Source organism: Homarus americanus, unplaced genomic scaffold (genome assembly GCF_018991925.1).
Source record: "Homarus americanus isolate GMGI-L3 unplaced genomic scaffold, GMGI_Hamer_2.0 scaffold50564, whole genome shotgun sequence".
NCBI classification, from domain to species: domain Eukaryota; kingdom Metazoa; phylum Arthropoda; class Malacostraca; order Decapoda; family Nephropidae; genus Homarus; species Homarus americanus.
The window spans coordinates 5,689,073-5,710,225 of NW_024715014.1; the positions used below are offsets into that span (position 1 = coordinate 5,689,073).

The following is a 21,153-nucleotide window of genomic DNA, read 5'->3' on the forward strand; positions in this document are numbered from 1 at the left end:
AGAGGCAAAATATGAAAACTCTCATAAACATTATATTACTCATATCAAATGTTCTAAACTCAGACTACATAGTTATCCTTACCTGACTGGTATCTTCTGTATTCATCATAACAGAGGTTATGGAGTCTGTAGCTACTTGAAGCCAGGAATCAGGGAAGAACCGGAGGCAAACCTACAAATCCAGAACATATGAGATTTTTATTATATAATATCCATTTTTCATGAGTTCAGGCAATGGTGATTATAAAATTAAGATATGATTTTATATGAATGTATAATGAAAGTTCTACCTTAAGACAGTATAAAAGACTTTCACATTTAGCACATAGAGGAATTGAATATTTCTGGTACATATATGAGGTGAGTACGACCAGAGTGGACAAAGCAGCAGAAAAAAAATATGGAGACCTCTGGCACTTTCCTCTCTGTGATCAACCGCCCGCCACCCTCACTGCCATCCCACCCCGCATAGGTAGTTTTACTTAATAGCAAAATCGACCATATTAGCCACTTCCTTTCTGAGTAATTGAGTCTCTCTCAGGATAGAGGTGGTTTCCCTATCCTTTTGTGAATAAATCTCAATTTTGACTTTAGTGGTACTTTGTCCACTCAGATAGAACATGCCTCGTATCATTTCAGCTGGTTTGGTGTTGTCTTTCTGGTGGTGTGTGTACACATATGACATCTCTGACATGGCCTTAGAGTATTTGCCAAGGGCAGCAAAGGTATAATGAAATGCCTTCCCACCAAGCATGAGTGACAAGGATCTACCTGCCCACAAGCTGGATGCATGTAATAACTGTTAATCATATTATGTATGATGACCTAATTGAAATCTATTAGTTCTGGTTTCTTACCAATTTTTACAATATGTTTCTTATAAGCCTTCAAGGTAGACATGTCCAGCACAGTGTGGAGAAATTTTGTATACCTTCATATAGTTGTCTTAATACACTCTACACTGTTCATCAGTACACTAAAATCCAATTAAGTTTAAATATCAAATTTAAAATCATATAAAATCCTGTATTTATTTAAAATTACAAACAGGTAAGTACCTTTATTACAATTACAAATTTAAAGTTCACCATCAGGTACTGAACTTCTCTCACTGAGCACCTGTGAGATGGAGAAAGATCCATCCTCCTGCCGGCACTCGGCAAAAAAATGACTCCTCAAGTCCCCATGACTGGGACACTCTACCAGCAAGTGTCTCACAGTCAGTGGCACCAGGCAGTCATCACAATAGGGCTGTGGTCCTCTGGCCATTAAGAAACTGTGAGTGAGGTGAGTATGTCCAACACATAGACGGGTAAGGGCAGTCTTACTATATAGTGGCAGGGAATCCAAGGATATTCCCATGGATAGACCCTTTTTGTAATCTCTCGCAACTTGTTGGGAACGGATAAATTGTCCCATTGTAGCTGCCAGGATGTCTGGATGGCTGACCTGACTGCAGGGAAGAAATATCTGTGAGGGAGGAAGCATAAAGGGACATGACGAGAGGCAGCAGACTTGGCCACCTCGTCAGCTCTCTCATTACCTCGTATAGACATATGAGCAGGAACCCAACAGAAATCCACATGGCTCTGCCGACAGAGGACCATTAGCTAGTTAAAAATATATAAAATGAGAGGGTGGATGGGATTAAAAGATTCCAGAGAAGACAGTGGAACTCCCAACTTATGGGTGCTGATTTCTTTAAGGGCTAGGCACATAGCAGAGAGCTTTGCAGTAAAAATATATGCAAAGGTGATAAGTCCTCCACTGCAGCTAAAATCAGCAAAGATGGCTCCAAACCCAACACCAGCATCGGATTTGGAGCCATCTTGCCGAGTTGCATGTTCCTGGAAATACATCCTGGCCATCACTTCATTAACATCAGCCTTACTCCCTTGGAAGTAACAACAGAAGTGCACCTCTGGCAGGTCCCATGGGGCCACAGTCGGCACTTTCACTGGGGTGACCGGGACTTGAGGAAGTGACAGTCTGTATACCAGCTCCCGGACATGAACGCCAAAGGATCAAGGAATGCGTGAGTGGAGAGTAAATCTATGGTCCATGGATCTATCAGATATGGCCTCACATGTTGGAATGGCTTAAGGGTAATGACAAAAACTTTTACCATTATGAAGAGACAAACAGCCTGTAACTCAACACTATTCTGACAAAGGTGGACAAAAAAATTACCTCTGACTGTTCAGTTTTGGCAGCAATCCATCCTGCACATGAGATAATTTCACAAGCAGCTTCAACTTGACCAAGCAGCAGAGAAGTAGTTTCAGACCATTCTACAAATGTGGTAGTCAACTTCTGTAAGGTCATCTTCCACCACTTGCTTAGGTTCATGACACTCACAGAGGGTCTTGGTGATTCTCTGGTGAAAAGTAAACATTCATAAATAAATCTCTGCATAATACTGACCATGCAGATAAAACTGGCACTGGACCACAGAAGGCAGATCTGTCCCTAAATGTGGCTGGCAAATGAATGAACTTGCTTGTGTCATAAAAAGTAGAATTAAGCTTAAAACAGAAAATAGTATTATCATTAAAGCAAATAGTGAGGTATTTCTGTATTTGCTTTTGGACAAAATCTGTTAACAGCTATCACCTTAAATAATAGACTAAAATATGAAATAAAACACCCATTACATCAAGGAGTATGATGTACTGTACTGTATGGGTAATACAGTACAGTACAGTACCCCTTTATTGTTGCTTTAGGCAAGACGTAAGTCTTTTCATTTACATTTCATAAAGTGTCTTTGTAAACCTTATCTTAACAAATCCCTGAACAATTTCCTAAAGCTAAGATAGGACTTAACTTTGTGTACAGATCATTAAAAACAAGAGTGTAATGCAGAAACTCACATTTCTGAAAATCTTCGCTTCCGTGCCTGAGTTTCAGATAATTCCTGATGTTGGTTGTCCAAAATATTTGTTGGTAACTCCTTAAGTAGTTCTTCTAGTAACAACTTCCTCAGTATGGTGTTCGAAACCTGTAATTTATCAAAATTCAGTAATATGGTTCCTTCTGTGCCTTTATTATACTATATAATATAAATATTTGCAAAAAAATTTATATCTTTATACAGTATAAAGAAACTTAGCTGACAGTAAATACTTTTTCCAATAATATCACATGCTGACTTACCAAAATAACTGTTGGGATCAATGAGCACTTGATGACACTCCACATCCTCTGAAAAACACTCACCATGCCTCTTTATCAGGCCCTATGTCCTAATGCTGGATGACATCAAGAAGGCCTATTATGTTCACCTTAATAGATCGCTAACCTTTACCCCTATGGATGATAAGGCTGAACTCACCAGTAAGTTCATTACCAAAGTTAGTAAAGATGCTGGTTTATGGCAGAGGCATAAATGCTACTACCTGCAGGGTATACAAGGTATATTTACAAGATAAGCCTAGACGTTTGCTCTTAATGAGTGGTTAAGTTGCAGTAGTTATCATCTTTACATATAGTAGTTATCAAATTTTATTAGCCAAGCCAATGGCAATCTCAAAGTCACATTCACAATCTTTACTACAAATAAATGAAGCTTTCATATATTATTTAGCCTAGTAAGAGTTAACAGTTCCTCCCAGCTTGACAGTGTATTCTCTGGTCAGTACTAACTTACTCACCTCAGGTACTAGAAGACTGTGAGTGACACAAGTGTGAAGAGCAGTGGTAGCTTTCTTTAGGTGAGGAGATGTGCCCAGCATGTCCACTAACATGGTAAAACACTGGAGAACAGCTTTCCTCAACAACCCTATAAATGTACAAAATTGCAGACATACCATAAGTAGCTACAGCAAAAAATTGAGTATGCCAAATTAGTTAATGTCAGGATGGTAGCTTAAGTCACATTGTACTAGGTTATGACAAGAATAGAGGCCAGCCTGAAAAATCAGGATAAAAAAGGCCATCTTTGTTGAATACAGTACCAGGTACCTTTCAGTTTTATTCTAAACATATCTTACCTGACATCTTTTCCAACACATTTGGTTTGTTGAGACACTTTGAGAGCATTAAAAGAAACTCTTCTTTGAAGAGATGGATCAGATGAGAGATGTATTGCTGCAGATTGAGTATGACACGAGCCAGACAATCTTCAAAATCATTCCCTTCAACTTGGCAAGCTGTTCTGGTTTCCTTTCTTACACGAACACTAACCTCTTCCACTACATAAGATTCATCGGTAATTAACAAGACTGTTGCTCCAATACACTGAATCAAATAATCTTGCCTCTGTAAGAGTGAGAATGAAAGCAGCATTAAATTGTGATAACATAATACATTTCATACAATAATTTATACTGTACTTTACCTTCAATGAGTTAATTAAAAAATTGGAATGTTTGTTGTTAGACAGCAGGGATCACACAGAAAACAATATTAAGAGCAGGGTCATTCAGTGTAGTAGCTGTTAAGGCAATGCATCTTAACAAATACAGTAATGTACAACAAAAATCAGTAACAACAGAGTATACAGTACTGTATAGAGTAAGTATTTATATGTATAAATAAATACTGTACCAACAATAGTACTGTACGTCAGAGACAAGAACCTAAACCCCTATTTCCCATATGATCGAGGAGTTCAGGAACCTAATAGGTAGTAGGTAGCTAACAAACAGGGAGGTACTACTGCCTGGGAAGATATTGGAAGCATAATGTATTGTCTAATGGTGGACCCTGCTGCACATATGACATCAGAAAAATTGTGCCCAAGTTCCAGGTTGCTGATCTGACTTTCTGCCTCATTTACACACAATTGCAGGGTCTCAATTGTTTCTCTTACAATTGACAACACAACATACATATATTGTTTCTCACTTTTGATCTTTTCATTTTTGTATTTGAGGCTCTTTATTATTATTATTATTATTATTATTATTATTATTATTATTATTATTAAAGAGTTATTATTATTATTATTATTATTATCATTATTATTTTATTTTTATTTTTATATTTTATTATAAATTTTATTTACTATGAATTATTATTATTATTACATTTTCGCCCCCCAGGCCCCAATGTGGGTCAGTGACCTGTGCCAGGGTGGGCTAATCCCTGTAAAAAAAAAAAAAAATTATAAAATAAAATAATATCGTACTTTATCAAGGGTCCAGTGTGTATTGTATATAAAAATAAGCTACAGTACTGTAATTATATACTGTTTACATATATTTTAATGACAGAAAGATCTAATAATACATCTTTATTTTCCAAGGTTATTCATATTTTATGGGAATACTGTACTACCCATTTCCAGCTTAAAGGAAAACCCATTTATACAGAATGAATTCAGTCCCAATCCACTTGGCAAAAATGGAATTTTACATTACTGTATTTCTTTATAGTTTTGCTCAATCTTTGTTCTTTTATTCTCTTTTCTAACTTTAACTGTACGAGCACAGTGTTCATCCATACATCTCTCAATATAACAGAACACATCTGTTATATAGGTTGAAAAAATATATATATGAGAAGCAACTGAGAGGAGAGTCTATGTTATTCTTGACTCTGCCCCTGATACTATATCCCATAACACTAAAGGCCTTGGAAGAATTCAAAATGTCACATTCAACACAAAATTAGATCCTACATGTTTATATTTATTATTTATTACCTTTAAACTCTCTTGTTAAAACTAATTTTATTCTGCATTTACTAATTTTTAATAATTCCCAGGATTCCAACTTTAACATAATTTTTTTTTGTCCTCCAACATAATACTTAAAATTATAGTGAGCCAATGACATGTTACTACTTATATTGTGCATGATATACAAAATATATAAAGATGCTTACTTCAATGGCCTTGGGTAACCCACATATGTCCAAAAGGCATGAGATGGTGGAGAGAGAGGCAGCCTTGAGGTTGATGTCTCCTCCCTCTAAACAAGTAGTAACAAGGAGCCATATTTGATCATGAAGAGGTCCAACCCAGTGACACAAGTAGTCTCCTAAGTCTCCTATCACCTGAAAAGAATGGACATGACTTGTGAGCTTGTCATCTCTTCACTATATGATATCTTTTCAAACCATAAGACTAGCATGGCAATGATAATGCTGCCATTCTGAGTCAACCATACAGAGAGTAAGTGAACAAGCTACTGATCTGAACTGGCTGCACAGATTGTCAGCACACAGTCTGGCCTGCAGGAGAAAGTTTTATGAATACAGCCTGATGTTTCAAACAGCCCCAAACCACAATTAACTTGTCACAAGCCCAGCAGGCCATTCAGTTTCAGTGTACTGCCCATAATAGAACAAGAGAAAACTTTAACAAAATCAAAATACATATCTCTGATACCTAATTACAAAAGATGGTAACTGAATTATAAACAGTGAGCAACAAAGGAAAGATAAAAATAAACACTGGAAATGTTAGGTGATGTTATTTGTGTGGAGGAAGTTAGGTACTTGCCATTAATTTTGATGAACTGCAAGGAGAGGTGATATACTGAAGGTGGTTATATAATTTAAAGACTTGAGCTTGGTACTGCTAAAACACACCCCAATAGAAAAAGCTATCAGTGAGAAAGTAGTATGAGGGAGAAAGGCACCTGTAAGGGAATCTTAGGACCTAGGTAAAGAAGCCATGAGGAGATGGCAGTCCTTCTGACCTTGACCTACATGAGTAAAATGGAATGAAGCGACAGTTTTAGTGAGGTAAAAAGATATGGGATGATTGGGGTGTGAAGTCACAGAGTAGAGAGAATAGTCAATGATAAAAACTCAAAAAGTAAACAGGAATTAATTAAATGGCTTCATAAGATGGGAAAACAAACAGCACTTTGGAAGTGTGGATAATGTCATAAAGGGATGGCATGGACACTTTTCCCTTATCCTATTCTCTCAAAAAAGTTTGAAGAATGAGTAAGTTCTTTAGAGATATAGATACAGAGTCGTCTACATTCTTTGATCCCTTTTTATAAGTGATACTTGATGTTAAGATGATCCATCCCATTTTAGTTTACAATAATTACAGTTGAAAATAAAAAATAAGAGAGCTGACCCTGATGTCCTATTTGATGAGTAAGTCTGTATCAAGTGACACATGTCTTATCCACTTTGTCTATAGGTTGAAACCCAAAATATGAGATGGCATGGCAAGGTCAAAGTCAAAACAAAATACAGTACATAATGCACAACAATGTATGCATAACCTTTAATAAGACATAGTGGAACCCATGAGCATGGATGAATGAATGAATTTAAAGACTCACAGACAACCCAGAAAAAATAAATTTCAGGTAACTTACCATAATGATGTTGATGAGAATATGTTCAAGCTGTGAATCATCAGTAAATACAATAGTCTTAGGTACTGGTTGAGCATTGTTCCTATTCACTACAGATGAGAAGCACTGACATGAAACTGTTCCTCCATCAAAGAGAACTTCTTTTCCTTCTGTAAACGTATGAATAAAAATATATGATACAAACACTTAGAAATATTTTGAGTTAAACAAAAATATTCAAGAATATCCTCAATCATGGTTGTCTTAGCCATAATTCTCAGTAAAAAGGGGAATTATAATTAAATACAACTGTAAACAGCTTTAAGAAGTGCATCATCTCCTTCCATTCCCTCACCTCATTATTATGGTGGTTGCCAAACAATGAGTAAAAGAAAAACTACTGAAAAGAGGCAGCCTTCTAAAAATGGATAAAATAGCTTTTGTAACAAAGACATATAATGAAGATTTCTTCCTATACTTATTAGCGAAATATATGTGAAATGAGGCACTGTATATCGGTACAATGCATAACAAGGATCCCCTGTATTCCTACCATCCTAACAGTGTATACACTCCCTATTAACACTCTCTACCAAATATTGGGCCTCATGAGAATCATCATGAATTATCTTGGATCAAGGGTAGGGTCTTGTGTACAGAGATCAGAGATAAGCTCACATCATCAATAAACTGGTACTGTAGTGTCCATCTGTCTCATGTATTTGCTACAAAACAGAGGAGGAAGAACCATACTGTATTTGACAACTATAGAGGGAAGATTCTGTAGTTATCAAATACAGAATGGTTCTTTAAATTATCAAAAATAATAATAAATCTGTACCTGATTTTTAATTAAATTCTAATAACTCTAATAATTGTTTGTACTGAATGTTCCATGGGACTATGATATCATACCTAAGCCAATATCTACATAATCTTTGATGACAGAAGAAAATAGCTGGGGATTTCGAGTAGCTAGTAGACGCATGATGGTAACTTGAAGGTTAATGTTGGCCTCACACACCACTGCTGATCCATTCACTGTTACTAGTTCTGCCAGCAGCCAGCAAGTGAATTCTGCAAAAAATACAACAATCTATACACAGCACATTATAAAATACAAAAGCACATATTTTATGTAAAAAAAAAATAGCTCCTTCCACACTCAAACCATCCTCTGGGCGACCCGACACAGTTCAGCCGAGCAGTCACCCAGCTGACTCTGAGAAGTGTGTGAGTGTATGCCATGACGTCACATTGGGGAGGAAGCACGGGTGGGTGGCGAGTCAGCGATGCAGTTACAGCTCACTGCCACCACTTACCTTTACTTCCCACGCATACAATGCATGCTCTTCATTTCTCTTATTTTATAGTTTTGCATTATATTTCTTTATTTCTATGCCACATTAGAGTAACAGAATTGTAATGATTTTTCCACAACATTCATAGTTTCATTACATGTAACAATGGCACCATGCTCTCACAGACCACCTCATACTCAGTTTTTCCCCTTCCCAGTGAGTCGAGCTATTACTAAACCGAATTTCAACCTAACATATAGTGAGAAAGTGTGTCAACAAATTTTTATCACGAAACTGAAATTACGTAAAGTGAATTAACACAAAACAAGAGCTATATACCTACACCTGTACAGCGAGTCTTGGTGAAGAGAGATAACACAGTATATATGGATGACTGTGTTTATTAACTCGGGATTAATTTGTGACATTGCCCCCTTTTTCTCATTATTTTCAACTTTGTAAATTAGTTCAGTATCTTCACAATGGTTAGGTCAAAATCCACAATTCTTTTTTTACATGGGCTCTGCACTGATCTCATGAATGACCAATTATGTGATGGAAAAGTCAGACTACAGTACTGTACACTATTTTCAAGATTAATCAAATTTCCTACCTGATGCTTTATGTCTGTCTGAAGTATCAGTAACGATCTGGTCATCATTACTAGTGGTGCCAGTAGAGGTAGGCACAACCAGCAGCCACTCATCACGTCGACATACATTTGTTAATGAAGTCAAGAGTGTTAAAATATTTGCTTCATCGCCACTTGCAAATACTGATCCAACCACAGAAACAAATTTGTCTCGCAAAGCTGTGTTTTGGCTATCAGACCTGGAAAGAGAAAAAATTTAGAAGTAAAATAAATGAATGTATTAAAAAACTGATGCTTACAAACTTTTTTTATGAAAATGTATAGCAAAAGAAACTTGCAGTACTGTACTATTAAAGTGAGTTAAACTCCTGACAGCATGATTAGTTTCTTGTATTGTACAGTACTGTATGTCTATGAATTTCTATATCCAGTACTTGTTGTACTGTATGTTACAACCATTGAGTTTAATACCTATTACTCCATCTAAGACTTTATATAAATGAGACAAGTAGAGACATGAGGATAAGACCCTAATCATAAACTCCCTCAGACATAATCTAACAGAAAATCACTCCAACAAATTCTTTTAAAGAATAATTAATTACGAATCATATTGAATTGAATTGAATTACTTTTATCCTCTTCGCCACTGATCGGCTTGTTAGCCGCTTGGGCGATCGGTCACGTCTCTGTCACGCACTGTTGGCAAATACTGGGCATGAATTGAAACAGTTTATTTAGCCAAAAAAACACAGATACAGAGTGGATAATAATAACAATATTAACATGGCTGAGCCAGTTGAGAACCTGGGCTCTCTTTTAGGCACCTGATATATACTATACATTTATCTCAAGGAAGTATTATGTAACATTTAGTAACTTACGGAATAGTACAATAGCATGGTGGTAATAAGAATATCTTATAATGTTACCACGGTTATAACTTCAATATTTATTAGTCTGGGCTTTAATTTATAAAATGAAATTGTGATTATTTGAAAACATAACTAAACATCTTGAAACTGGCATTAAAATGGTTATAAATAAACATATGTTCATGAACACCAACAACTGGGACTGGGATTCACTGCTGGGAAGAGTACAGTACCTACATCATCCAGGAATCAAATCCAACTTTAAGGACCAATAAACCTCCCCCGAAAGAGAAGAAAGTCAATAAAAGAAGACCCAATAAAGCTAGCATATACAGTAGTACTGTTTATGTGGAGGGGAGGAGTCAAGGGCAGGCCAAGAATGATATAAGAAGAGGTTATAAGAAAAGATATTAGAGTCTAACAATAGGGACTGCAAGAGACTGTGCAGCATGAAGAGCTGCCATCAGGTAATCATGGAAAGTAACTGTAAAATGTTGATGATGAATCATAGAGTGCAAAGTAAGTTCAATTGTCCCTTAAATTAAGAAAAATTTAAAATTTTCATCATTCAGGCTAATGTTTGACTGCAATGATGTAATAGACATTCACAAGATGGAAACTACTGTAGAGTATTGTACTGTACTATACTGTACTGCATTGGAAACCTTTCATACAACAAGGTTACATACATATTTTCTGCCATCCTGGCATCTATGGTGGGTGCATCTTCTTAAAGTAAACTGCTGTGCTGCTGCTGATTCAACCTGAAAGAATAAGTTTTCTTAAACATTCTTCATTTACCGGCCAGCTTTTTCTGGGGGGAGGGGGGCTCAAATTTTATGGAGCAAAATTGGAATGGGAAGGTAATGAAAAAGAACCCAGGGAAACAATATGGTGCACATAAAGGTGGTCAGGGGGTATCTTAACACTTTCCTTCACGCCTGAATCAAATCTTCCATTATAATTGATATCCTACACTTTGGTTATAAATGAAGTTCTGTAATTACATGTTACAAGACACACTGAACAATATAAAGTTAAGGGTGGTTGATGAGTTGTGGATTCTTAGAACAAAACTCTTTGTATATACTGACTATTTTTCAGCTTATGATATTTGCTGGAAAATATCAAGATACTGTAAATACAGTAGTATTGACTGGGTAGAATCTTTTTATTTTTAGGGGAGCAGTACTTTATTAAGGCCTCCCCCCAGCTATGGGTTTGATTTATATCTAGTGTCCAGAGACAACCATAAAGAGAGTATGATTCCAACTGATTTGGAACCCGATGAAAGCACTGAGTCCTCATATTCTATTCAGAAGACCTGTCATTTTTGTCGGTAATGGACGATTAGCCAATCAGAGTGCACTCACGGTAAAATAGCGTCAGTAGGAGCTTAGCCGGTCACGGCAATATCCATTGACTTTAAATCAATTGACAGTCTCTAGCATATCTCGGGGACCAGACGGGGCGACAGTACTACAGACAGGTAATTAACATACTGTACAGTACTTCAGGTAACCTTCTAAAGTTTGCCTTTGAGTCAGGCTACTCTCTTGCACAGTGAATACCTCATTCATTAATTATGCTTAAAATTTGCCAATCAAATAACCAGAAAAAATCCAAAATAACCTTCACCTAACACTAGCCAGTCTCCCTCCTCCTGTGTCAGGTTTATAAACCTTCGCGCGCCAGCTGATCATTAACTCCAGGTTGTGAAGACTTACTTCTGCTATACTTGTACACTTAAAGATTTTGATCTTTAAAATAAATACATGAATCGATCTATATTTAACTCATTTGCCATTTCTTTCAATTATATATGAAAATAAATAGTAACAACTTTGATTCTAATTTAATATCTTATACAACACTCACATTATGAGGAGCACACACAGGAGAGCAGCCTCACACTTAGGTGTTTTAACCTGGCTAACGTCGGACTATTTTATTCAGCTGAAAGAAACCCCTTGCCCTATAAAATGTTTAGAGACCTAAACAAGGCGCTCGTGATTTTACGTCCGTTAATAACCATGCGGACTGTGAAGAGCTGCAGAAAGATCTCTGTGAGCTCCAATAATGGTCGAAGAAATGGCTGCTGAGATTCAATGTCACGAAGTGTAAGAGGATGCACCTGGGGCGTACCAACGGTAAGGAGGCGTGTCATATGTCCCAACGGGATGAAGAAACTGCACTATTTGAGACTGAATGTGAGAAGGATCTACAGTACAGTAGGTGTGTATGTTGACAATGAGTTCTCGGGCCATTGCGAGAACAAGTTAAATCAGGCAAATAAATTATTGGGTCTTATAAGAAGGTCGTAACGATCTTCAAGAGTGAAGTGCTTCCCCATATGGAGTGCTGTCACCCCGTCTGGTCCCCGAGATATACTAGGGACTGTCAGTTGAAAATGTTCAAAGGAGGGCCACCAGACTGGTGCCTGCACCCCAAGAGATTGGAGCGCCTGAACTTGTCTAGCTTATACTACAGACAGGTAAGGGGTGACCTAACTGAGATGTATAAGCATCTCAAGGGGCTCTACTCAGTCGAGTGTCCTTACTTGGAGCTGGCGGACGCTCGCCCCACAAGGGGTCACAGCTCAAGATTGAAGAAGCCGCAGGTCCAGAAAACTGTGAGGGCAAACTTTTTCAGAGTGAGAGTTGTGAACCCTTGGAACAATCTACCAGAAAGTCTTGTGACGGCACCGAGTGTGAGCTCTTTCAAGACCAGACTTGACCAACACTGGAGCAGGTTCATGTACATTCAGGAGCCGGTACATGCCCAGTACTTGCCAACAGTGCGTGACAGAGACGTGACCGATCGCCCAAGCGGCTAACGTGCCGATCAGTCGCGAAGTGGATAAAAGTAAAAGTAATACAGTATTGTCTAAGATATTACATTCAATGTAGTATCTTTAATATTATTGAATTATATTTACTTATTATTATCATTAGACCCACTATCTTCTGTTATATGAGTGAGAATATTTTTTTTATTATAATTTGCCTCGTCTCCTTGTTTATTTGTAACAACTTTGTCCATGTGTGAGTGAATACTATGTTTCATTGTCATGTCTCCTCACCAACTCATATTTACTCAATTAAATTAAGGTTTTCAGAATAATAATTTATGAAGGATTATACAAGTTTGTCACCAGCACCTCGTTATGGTTGTGGGTCATGGTGTCATCTGGGATAATGGGAGGAAACAGTGTCACCATAATTGCGTTTAGCGTGTCGTAGGACCACCCGGGACACCATAGCCCTCACATACTGTGCTAGGAAAAGAACACAATGAAACAATGTTTCAACTTTAAAAGCTTCTTTATATATTAGATGTACATGATTCATTTTGTTTTATTACTTCTCGTTATATTTATGGGAAAATGTTGAGAACACCTATGTATGATTCATTTTTTCCTTGTAGAAAAACACATTTCACAATTTATAGTTGTGATTCAAGTGTCTAAAATATGTCAGAAAGTCATATGGAATACAATTGCTTCCGCAATGGACACAAAGACCCGGAGTTCCTGGTGATATCATGCCTGGGTGAGGACTTGGTAGAGTCCAACAGGGAAGCACCGGCTTTATTAGTCTTGTACCATATCATGAAGTTTTCCCTTGTGGTTGAGGGATGGGGCGTCACCTATCCCTGACTGCTGTAATCAATCTTGTCCCGCTCAGAATTTCGCCTGGTGGAGGTGAAAAGGGCGGCGGGGTTGAGAAGAGGCTGAGCCGGGCGGTAGAGGTGTACCAGGTAGGCTGGCATCATGGACCCGAACCCTCGCTTGTCTGGTGATGCCCAGTGCTTCCACAGTGCCTGCTGGCGACAACCACACAACCCCATGTTAATATATATATATATATATATATATATATATATATATATATATATATATATATATATATATATATATATATATATATTATATATATATATATATATATTGTAATTAGTTGGTTGGTCTTTAAACCTGTAGTGCTACGGAGTCTAGTGAAATAAGGAGAAATGTTGAAAGGTCAAGAAAATTAGTACAGATACGGGTAGTGTGAAAGTGGGCTCCATAAGCATGATCTACCGTTTTGGTCAATGTCGATACTGTACCACACACTGTAATAATAACTAATAAGCCTTCAGTACACAAGGAGACAGTGTGGCCGGCACTGCATTCGAACACCTTGACCTCTCCAACTTGTAAAGTTGGGTGCCCCTTTGCAGCTGGGTAGACTGGAGTGCCCCAGGATTGAACCAGTTAAAAAATTATTTTATTATACCCACACTTGGCAAAATATTACATTTATGAATATTTTGTCTCTACCTTACAAGGTATTTGTCTCACTGGTTCAGGCTCTTTAAATTAATGAACATTAATGTCGTTTTCAAGTATGACTCAAATGACTGACATGTGGCCTAATGGAAACGTTTACAGTATTGTATTCCATGTAGGATTTGTAATGGAAATTATGTGTGTCAAACTAGGAAAGCATAACAACTTAGATAAAACAACACTAGTATGATATTAGGACAACAGCAGAACGTAGTCAGTTTTCATCCATATTAGGGATAATAATTATGCCATGACTTGGAACAACAGTAGGCTATAAATGTGTATAACTCTCTTGTTGTCACAAACACTTCTGGTTGAATCAGGTCTAATTAGAGACAAATTCTATATACCATAGTGAGAGTCAATACAAAACTGATATTATTTAACATAGATTTGTCAGTGGTCTAAGGTTAAAAGTTTTCTGCAAAGTGTTTGTGGTGGAGGTGTGGTGGGGGATTAGTGGGTCTCCTGTTATTTGCCTAAACTGATACAATGTGGGGTCACTCATTGTACGTAACCTCTTCTCTGAGTAGGTGTGTGTGTGTGGAATCGAGACAAACTTCAAACTACGAAACTGACACAAGAGTTACTTAACCTAGATACCCTTAAACATTGTGATTAATAATTATTCTTTCTACAATAATATCAAGGAATAAGGCGGTGGCGTCACCTGGGTTGGATAATCGTCCGTGTCGTCATCGTCGTCGTAGTGTTGGTCGCGATGAAGAAGGGGAGCTCGCTTATACCAGAAGCCTCGCTTGACTCCTTGGTCATCATCCATGTGAGTGAGGGAGGACCCGGGGTGACCTGCCGCCCTCCCTAGCATGGCCACTATCAGTACCCCCACCACCGCCACACCAACCTGATAGTCCTGTACAACAAACACAATAATACAAGTGACATTAGGGTCTACATACTTCCGCCCGCAGTGTAGCATATTACAGACATTTTTTCACACTCATATAATACATTCAATACAGTACTAAGAAGATGGAAAAAATATATAAGAATACCGACTGGTAATTATCAATTCGCCGACCATTTCCATTGGCAATTGCAGAACGGGAAAACGAGCCAACCAAACCCAACCTCACTTATCTAACTTTAGCAAATTATTTTCGATGGGTAATTTTCAGCTAATATCGGTTCATGATTGTCACAAATAGTGGTACTGTACTGTCTATAAATATGTTTGCAACATATGGAGCAAAAGAGTTATTAAGGAGGAAAAGACAAGTGGACGGATGTGGTGCACATTTATATAATCCAACTGAATCAAGCTGAAAATTTCTTCTCAACAACTTTACTGTATAATGTTAAGCTTCCCTAAGTGGGGCGTATAGTCATTTTTGTACACTATCCACAACATGGTATCATTTTAACCATGTAATTAGTCTCCTTCCATACTATTCTTCACAGGATTTTTGCCAATCTGCTTACTTTAACGACAAAAAAGTATAATTTTTACCAGGGGAACAAGCAAAAAACAAAGCGTAAACCTAAGACAATGAGGTGAAAGTTGTCATATGAAACACCTTGGTCAAATCATGGACTAATTTCACAGCTATCATAAGGGAAGTCTTCGGTGTTTTGTTTGAGTTCGGAGTTCTCTCTTTTTATAAAACAATTCAATAGTTTAAGTCATAAGGCTCATCCAATAAAATCTAAATTGGAATGGAGTAAAATCGTCGTAACCTTAAGTTCCTGTGTTATTTCTTCGAGAAAGAATGCAGGCGCTTCCTTTCTTTAAGGCTAACACAATCTAACCCATCAATGAAACAACTATGGTTCCTTTACCTAACTTATACCATATAGTATAACACAAGTTGTCTAAGGTTTACTTCATGTCGGGTCCACTCATCAAGGTTATGTCAGCAAGATTCAGCGTCGACTGGGAAAGTTTTAGCAGAACTTACCCGTTAACATGGGCTGGGTTGTGGCGGCCGCTTGAACACATCGCTCACTTACAGGTGAATCAAGCAACTAAATTATCTTCAAGAGTGAGGTTCTTCCCCGTCTGGAGTACTATCACCCCGTCTGGTCCCCGAGACATGCTAGAGATTGTCAGTTGATTGAAAATGTCCAAAGGAGGGCCACCAGACTGGTGCCCGCACCTCAGCTATCCAGAGAGATTAGAGTGCCTGCAACTGCCAAGCTTATACTAAAGACGGGCAAGGGGTGACCTAATTGAGATGTATAAATATATCAGAGGGCACTGCTAAGTCAAGTGCCCATGTCTAGAGTTGGCGGACGCTCGCCCCATAAGGGGTCACAGCTCAAGATTGAAGAAGCCAAAAGTCCAGAATGCTGCGAGGGCAAACTTTCTCGGAGTGAGAATTGTGAATTCTTGGAACAATCTGCCAGAGTGTTGTGACGGCACCGAGTGTGAGCTCTTTCAAGACCAGACTTGACCAACACTGGAGCAGGTTCAGGTACATTCAGGAGCCGGTACATGCCCAGTACTTGCCAACAGTGCATAACAGAGACGTGACCGATCGCCCAAGCGGCTAACGAGCCGATCAGTGGTGAAGAGGATAAAAGTAAAAGTAAATAAATTTCGTGGAGATCCCTCGGTACTCTGGAACCCAAAATCCTTGGCTCCCTAACTTTCGTAGGCCCTTGGCATAATACGGTCCTAACTTGCCAACTACTAACACTGTGTTAACATGAAGCTATGGCACAGGTAAAGGTAGAGCTGACCTTCATGGTGGAGCGTAGAGGGGAGTACGACCTGTAGATGGTGCAGGTGACAGACACTCAGCTCAAGTGAGGCTGCCCACCCCAGCCGGTTTACCTTATCTCCCTGTCAGGCCCGCCCTCGTGCGCCACCCACACTAGCGCAGAAAACTACCGAGTCCCGCCTCCCTGTCTTGCTACACCAATCATATTCACCATAGTATCTTCCATGCCTTCCTGGCCAATTGGAAATGTAGAGATGTATCATGTGTTGTGACCAGATTACATATTACGTAACTGAATTTTATATTTGATAAAGGGTAAACTTTCCAAAAAGATTTGGTGAAAATAAAAAGAATAAGTACAGCAAGAATGAGAATAATATATTATTATTATCATTATTATTACCGATAGTATTACAGTTCTACTAGTAATAATAATATGCGCTTCTCAAAGTCAAGCTAAAGACTGTATGTATGTATGTATGTATGTATGTCTATTAAAGCAGTTTCTTCGTCCCTGTGTGCATCTACACAGTATACTCAAGATTAGTGGTACAAGCAGCCTAGCACCTATCTTCAGGGTTGTGTGACTACACATCTTGATCTTCCCAATAATTGTCCAATGGTCCCCAGAAGGTTAGCACGCTTTGGATACAGTGTATTGTGTTACATGAACTACAGATGTATAACTGTACATAACCTACATCAGTGTATACCGTACTAACGAATAATTTCAAGTGTAATTATCACTATTATCACTTAAGATATGGATAGGGAAATATACTGTAGACTGATACACGTAAATTATGTTTTGGTGTTGAACTTAGAAAAAAATATATACAATTGTTGATCATTCGACGTCTTTAATAATCTGCATTTTTTCAAAAAGTTTGACCGTAAAACTTTTAAGTCTTAAAACTTTTTTCATAGGATATGAAAATGTGTAGTGGAAGGACCTAAGCATCTTTCCCTTCCCATCTCTCTCTCTTCCCTTTCCCATTTTTATCCACTTCCTCCCCTCCTTCCTTCCTTTTTTTTCTTATTTCTTCCCTCCCCCTTTTTCATCTCCCCCGCTTCCCTCCTTTCCCTTCCTCCCTTCTCTTCTCTCCTCCTCCCCTCGGTCTTATAATTAGTGAGAAACATAAAACATCAATGGTGCGAGGAAGATGAAGGTCCCTCCAACTCCACCTGAATGAGACAGCCTTTACCAACCTCAAAGTAAACAAAGATTACAAACATACACACATTCTCTCACACCCACACAGCAAACAAATAAAGATACACACACACACACACACACACACACACACACACACAAATAAATGAACACATGCAAGCAAATACAACTTTATGCAAACAAGTAAATACAATCACTAATAAACACGCCCACATGCAAACACATCAACACCAATAACAAACACACTCAAATAACAAACACAAATTCCATAAGCAAAAAAAAAATAAAAATCATACACAAATAGATAAGACACATACAGTATACAAAACCAAACACACATACATGTAGACAACCCCCCCCACCCACACACACACACAAGGTAAACACGCTAACAATGGCAGATATATACACACAAATAAGCAAACACACTTATAAAAACACGCAAGAAATTACATCAACACTCATAAACACATAACGAAATACAAGGACATATACAGTTTTTACCAGCCTCCGTATAAACAAGTATTATCCACACACACACTACAAACAAACACGCTTTAAATATACCCATATTATGAATAAAACAAACATACATATACACACCCACCCACCTACACTGACCCCCTCTCCCCACACACACCACTCCCACACATATCAGGTAGGCATCATCTAGACAAGACATCAGGGCAAGGAAACATCAGCTGAGGTACTGAGTATCAGATAACGCCAATAGGAACTAGCTAGCGACCTCATTTTTTTTTAAGGATTTGGAAATTGGATTTTTAAAGACACTCAATCGACCTCATCTTTTCAGTAATATACATGTGGTAAGTTCAGTTAACTAGTTCTCTTGTTATCGCAGAAGATATTTTAGACCCTGTCTTCTGTATCACAGCTCAAGATTAAAGAAGCCGCAAGTCCAGAATACTGTGAGGGCACCTACCACCACCCGGCCACGACAGGAACACAGACCCAGAAAACGGTAGAAATACTGAATGCGTCTTTATCATTATAAATTTGTTAGAACTTATAACTGACTGTAAATATGTGCCTTGTGATAATACACAAATCATACAATAAATACCTAAATCAATACATAATAGTACAGCTTGACTAAATGGTGAAGAAGATAAATGAAAAGGAAAAGTAATCAGAGACGTGACCGATCGCCCAAGTGGCTAACAAGCCGATCAGTGGTGAAGGGGATAAAAGTAAAAGATCCATAAACAATATAAATGCAAATTAGATGGCACAAAATTGTTTCAAACCACTTACAAAATAATAATACAGAACATGTAAATACATACAACACAAATATTTTCAATACAAAGTGTTTTTCCGGTGTGCATACAAAATAGAGCGATAATGATCCCCCCTGCCTTCAAAAGCTAGCATTACACTTTAATTAGTGAACAATAGTGATTCCTTCAAGTTTAACAAAGGCGGCAGCACAACAGGCCTGGGTGGGCAAGGTATTGTTCCCCTCCTCCCCGCAACCTCTTCGTTCCTCTCCGTCTACAACAATGGTAGGAAAGCTGAGATGCGGCTGTGCTCGAACTTACAAAAAACAGTGAACAAGATATAGTTGATCATTTATTAACCTGCTAATATTCGTAAGGACATTTTGACTCACTAATGAATGCTCTCTCTATCTTAATTGAATTATGCTGACCTAACTGACCTAACCTAACTGGCTTATTCTAACCTTATTGGCGTGACCGATCGCCGAAGTGGCTAACGAGCGATCAGTGGTGAAGGCCTGAAGGGGATAAAAGTAAAAGTATTCTAACAATCTGAAGAGTCTTACGCATGAATTATTAAACAATATCTTCCCTTGAAGAGGGTCGTCGCGTTTCAACCAGAGTTTTAAACTAAACGAGTCCTGAGGGACACCGCAGTACAGTACTTAACGGGGTGGTGTGGCGGTAAAATTAACTAACTCCAATATTATACATTTATTTTATTGGAATTAGTTAATTTTACTGTCACACCACCCGTGAAGTATAGTACTGTCCCTGAGGATGCATTTAGTTTAAAACTCGGGTTGAAACACGACGACCCTATTCAAGGGAAGATGTTGTTTAATAATACGGGCGATATTCTTGCTGTTCACTGTGGTGTTAAAAACTATAAATGTGATGAATGTGGGCAAAAAATTTCCAGGAAGGACACTCTCAAGCATCATATACTCGTGCATGAAAAAAATAGAATTAAATAAAATTTTTAATCAGTTTAGCAGAGGGGTAATGTGACACACTTGAATACAGTGACATATATCAACTTAAAACCACTTGAGTAATTTTTATGAATGTAGCGCAAGTTGTTATTGCCGTATTACTCGTGCATAAACTGATCTCATAATTAAGTAGTTCGACCCCTGATTTTGTTAAAGAATTGCGAGTTTTTCATATACCGGTACTTCTTGTATAATTCGATCCTAGCTTTGGAGAAATACTGTACAGTACAAGGTACCGGTATAATCCCAGACATAATTTGTAGAAAGACACCAGATTCACACCAGGAACCTCCCGCTCCGTAATTATGCAGTTAAATGTAGCACAAAGTAGTACAGTACAAGAAAGCTGTGCTATTACAAGCATTTTAGTGAAAGACTAAATTCTCGAGTCATCAAATGAACACTTATTCACCTTAACTAAATGGATGGAAGTGAAAAGGTTATTTTCAATGAATACCATATATACTCGCATGTTGCAAGACTTGAATAAAGAAAAGGAACAATGGCGGTCGATTCTAACACGTATTGTAGCAGCTGTGCAGTACCTAGCCCCACCCCCCCCCTTGCATGACTGCCTATTATTCATTTCCATCCATGTTTTCTTTTCACTGAACCTTTTTTCACACGTCACTTGGGCTGTATGTGTGTATGTCTTGTAGTGAAGTAAAGAAAATTCAACATGTACAGTTCCTCACAGGA

General features: G+C 38.0%; 2 protein-coding genes across 4 annotated transcripts in view; both read right to left on the reverse strand.

Annotated features, from left to right (window-relative positions):
* The window catches only part of LOC121854159 (serine/threonine-protein kinase ATR-like), a 52,238-nt gene extending 40,531 nt beyond the window's left edge, over window positions 1–11,707 (reverse strand). For both annotated transcript variants that reach the window (XR_006086494.1, XM_042348600.1), the window contains exons 1-11: window positions 11,672–11,707; window positions 10,723–10,797; window positions 9,180–9,397; window positions 8,181–8,342; window positions 7,287–7,435; window positions 5,830–6,000; window positions 3,993–4,260; window positions 3,654–3,781; window positions 2,874–3,001; window positions 2,191–2,377; window positions 83–172 (exon numbers count right to left, since the gene is read on the reverse strand). Coding sequence is in view for 1 of the 2 variants with exons in the window: in XM_042348600.1 (XP_042204534.1) it covers window positions 83–172; window positions 2,191–2,377; window positions 2,874–3,001; window positions 3,654–3,781; window positions 3,993–4,260; window positions 5,830–6,000; window positions 7,287–7,435; window positions 8,181–8,342; window positions 9,180–9,397; window positions 10,723–10,736 (1,515 nt within the window). In the remaining variant the exon portion in view is untranslated. The remainder of the gene's footprint in view (window positions 1–82; window positions 173–2,190; window positions 2,378–2,873; window positions 3,002–3,653; window positions 3,782–3,992; window positions 4,261–5,829; window positions 6,001–7,286; window positions 7,436–8,180; window positions 8,343–9,179; window positions 9,398–10,722; window positions 10,798–11,671) is intronic.
* Window positions 11,708–13,337: 1,630 nt separating this feature from the next.
* On the reverse strand, window positions 13,338–17,152 carry LOC121854447. Of its 2 annotated transcripts, none has more exons than XM_042349127.1 (3): window positions 17,064–17,152; window positions 15,034–15,234; window positions 13,338–13,855 (listed from the first exon to the last, which is right to left on the reverse strand). In XM_042349127.1, the coding sequence occupies exons 1-3, from the start codon at window positions 17,067–17,069 to the stop codon at window positions 13,682–13,684; spliced, it is 381 nt and encodes a 126-aa protein (XP_042205061.1). In that variant the 5' UTR covers window positions 17,070–17,152; the 3' UTR covers window positions 13,338–13,681. The 2 variants fall into 2 exon arrangements, with proteins under 2 accessions (XP_042205061.1, XP_042205054.1); XM_042349120.1 differs by having other exon boundaries at window positions 13,338–13,858.
* Window positions 17,153–21,153: the final 4,001 nt, after the last annotated feature.

Bases quoted from the DNA above. Each gene is read 5' to 3' on its own strand.
- LOC121854447 (XM_042349120.1), bottom strand. The intron at 13,859-15,033 runs GTGACGCCACCG...GGTTGTCGCCAG, and splicing joins CGGACGATTATCCAACCCAG to CAGGCACTGTGGAAGCACTG.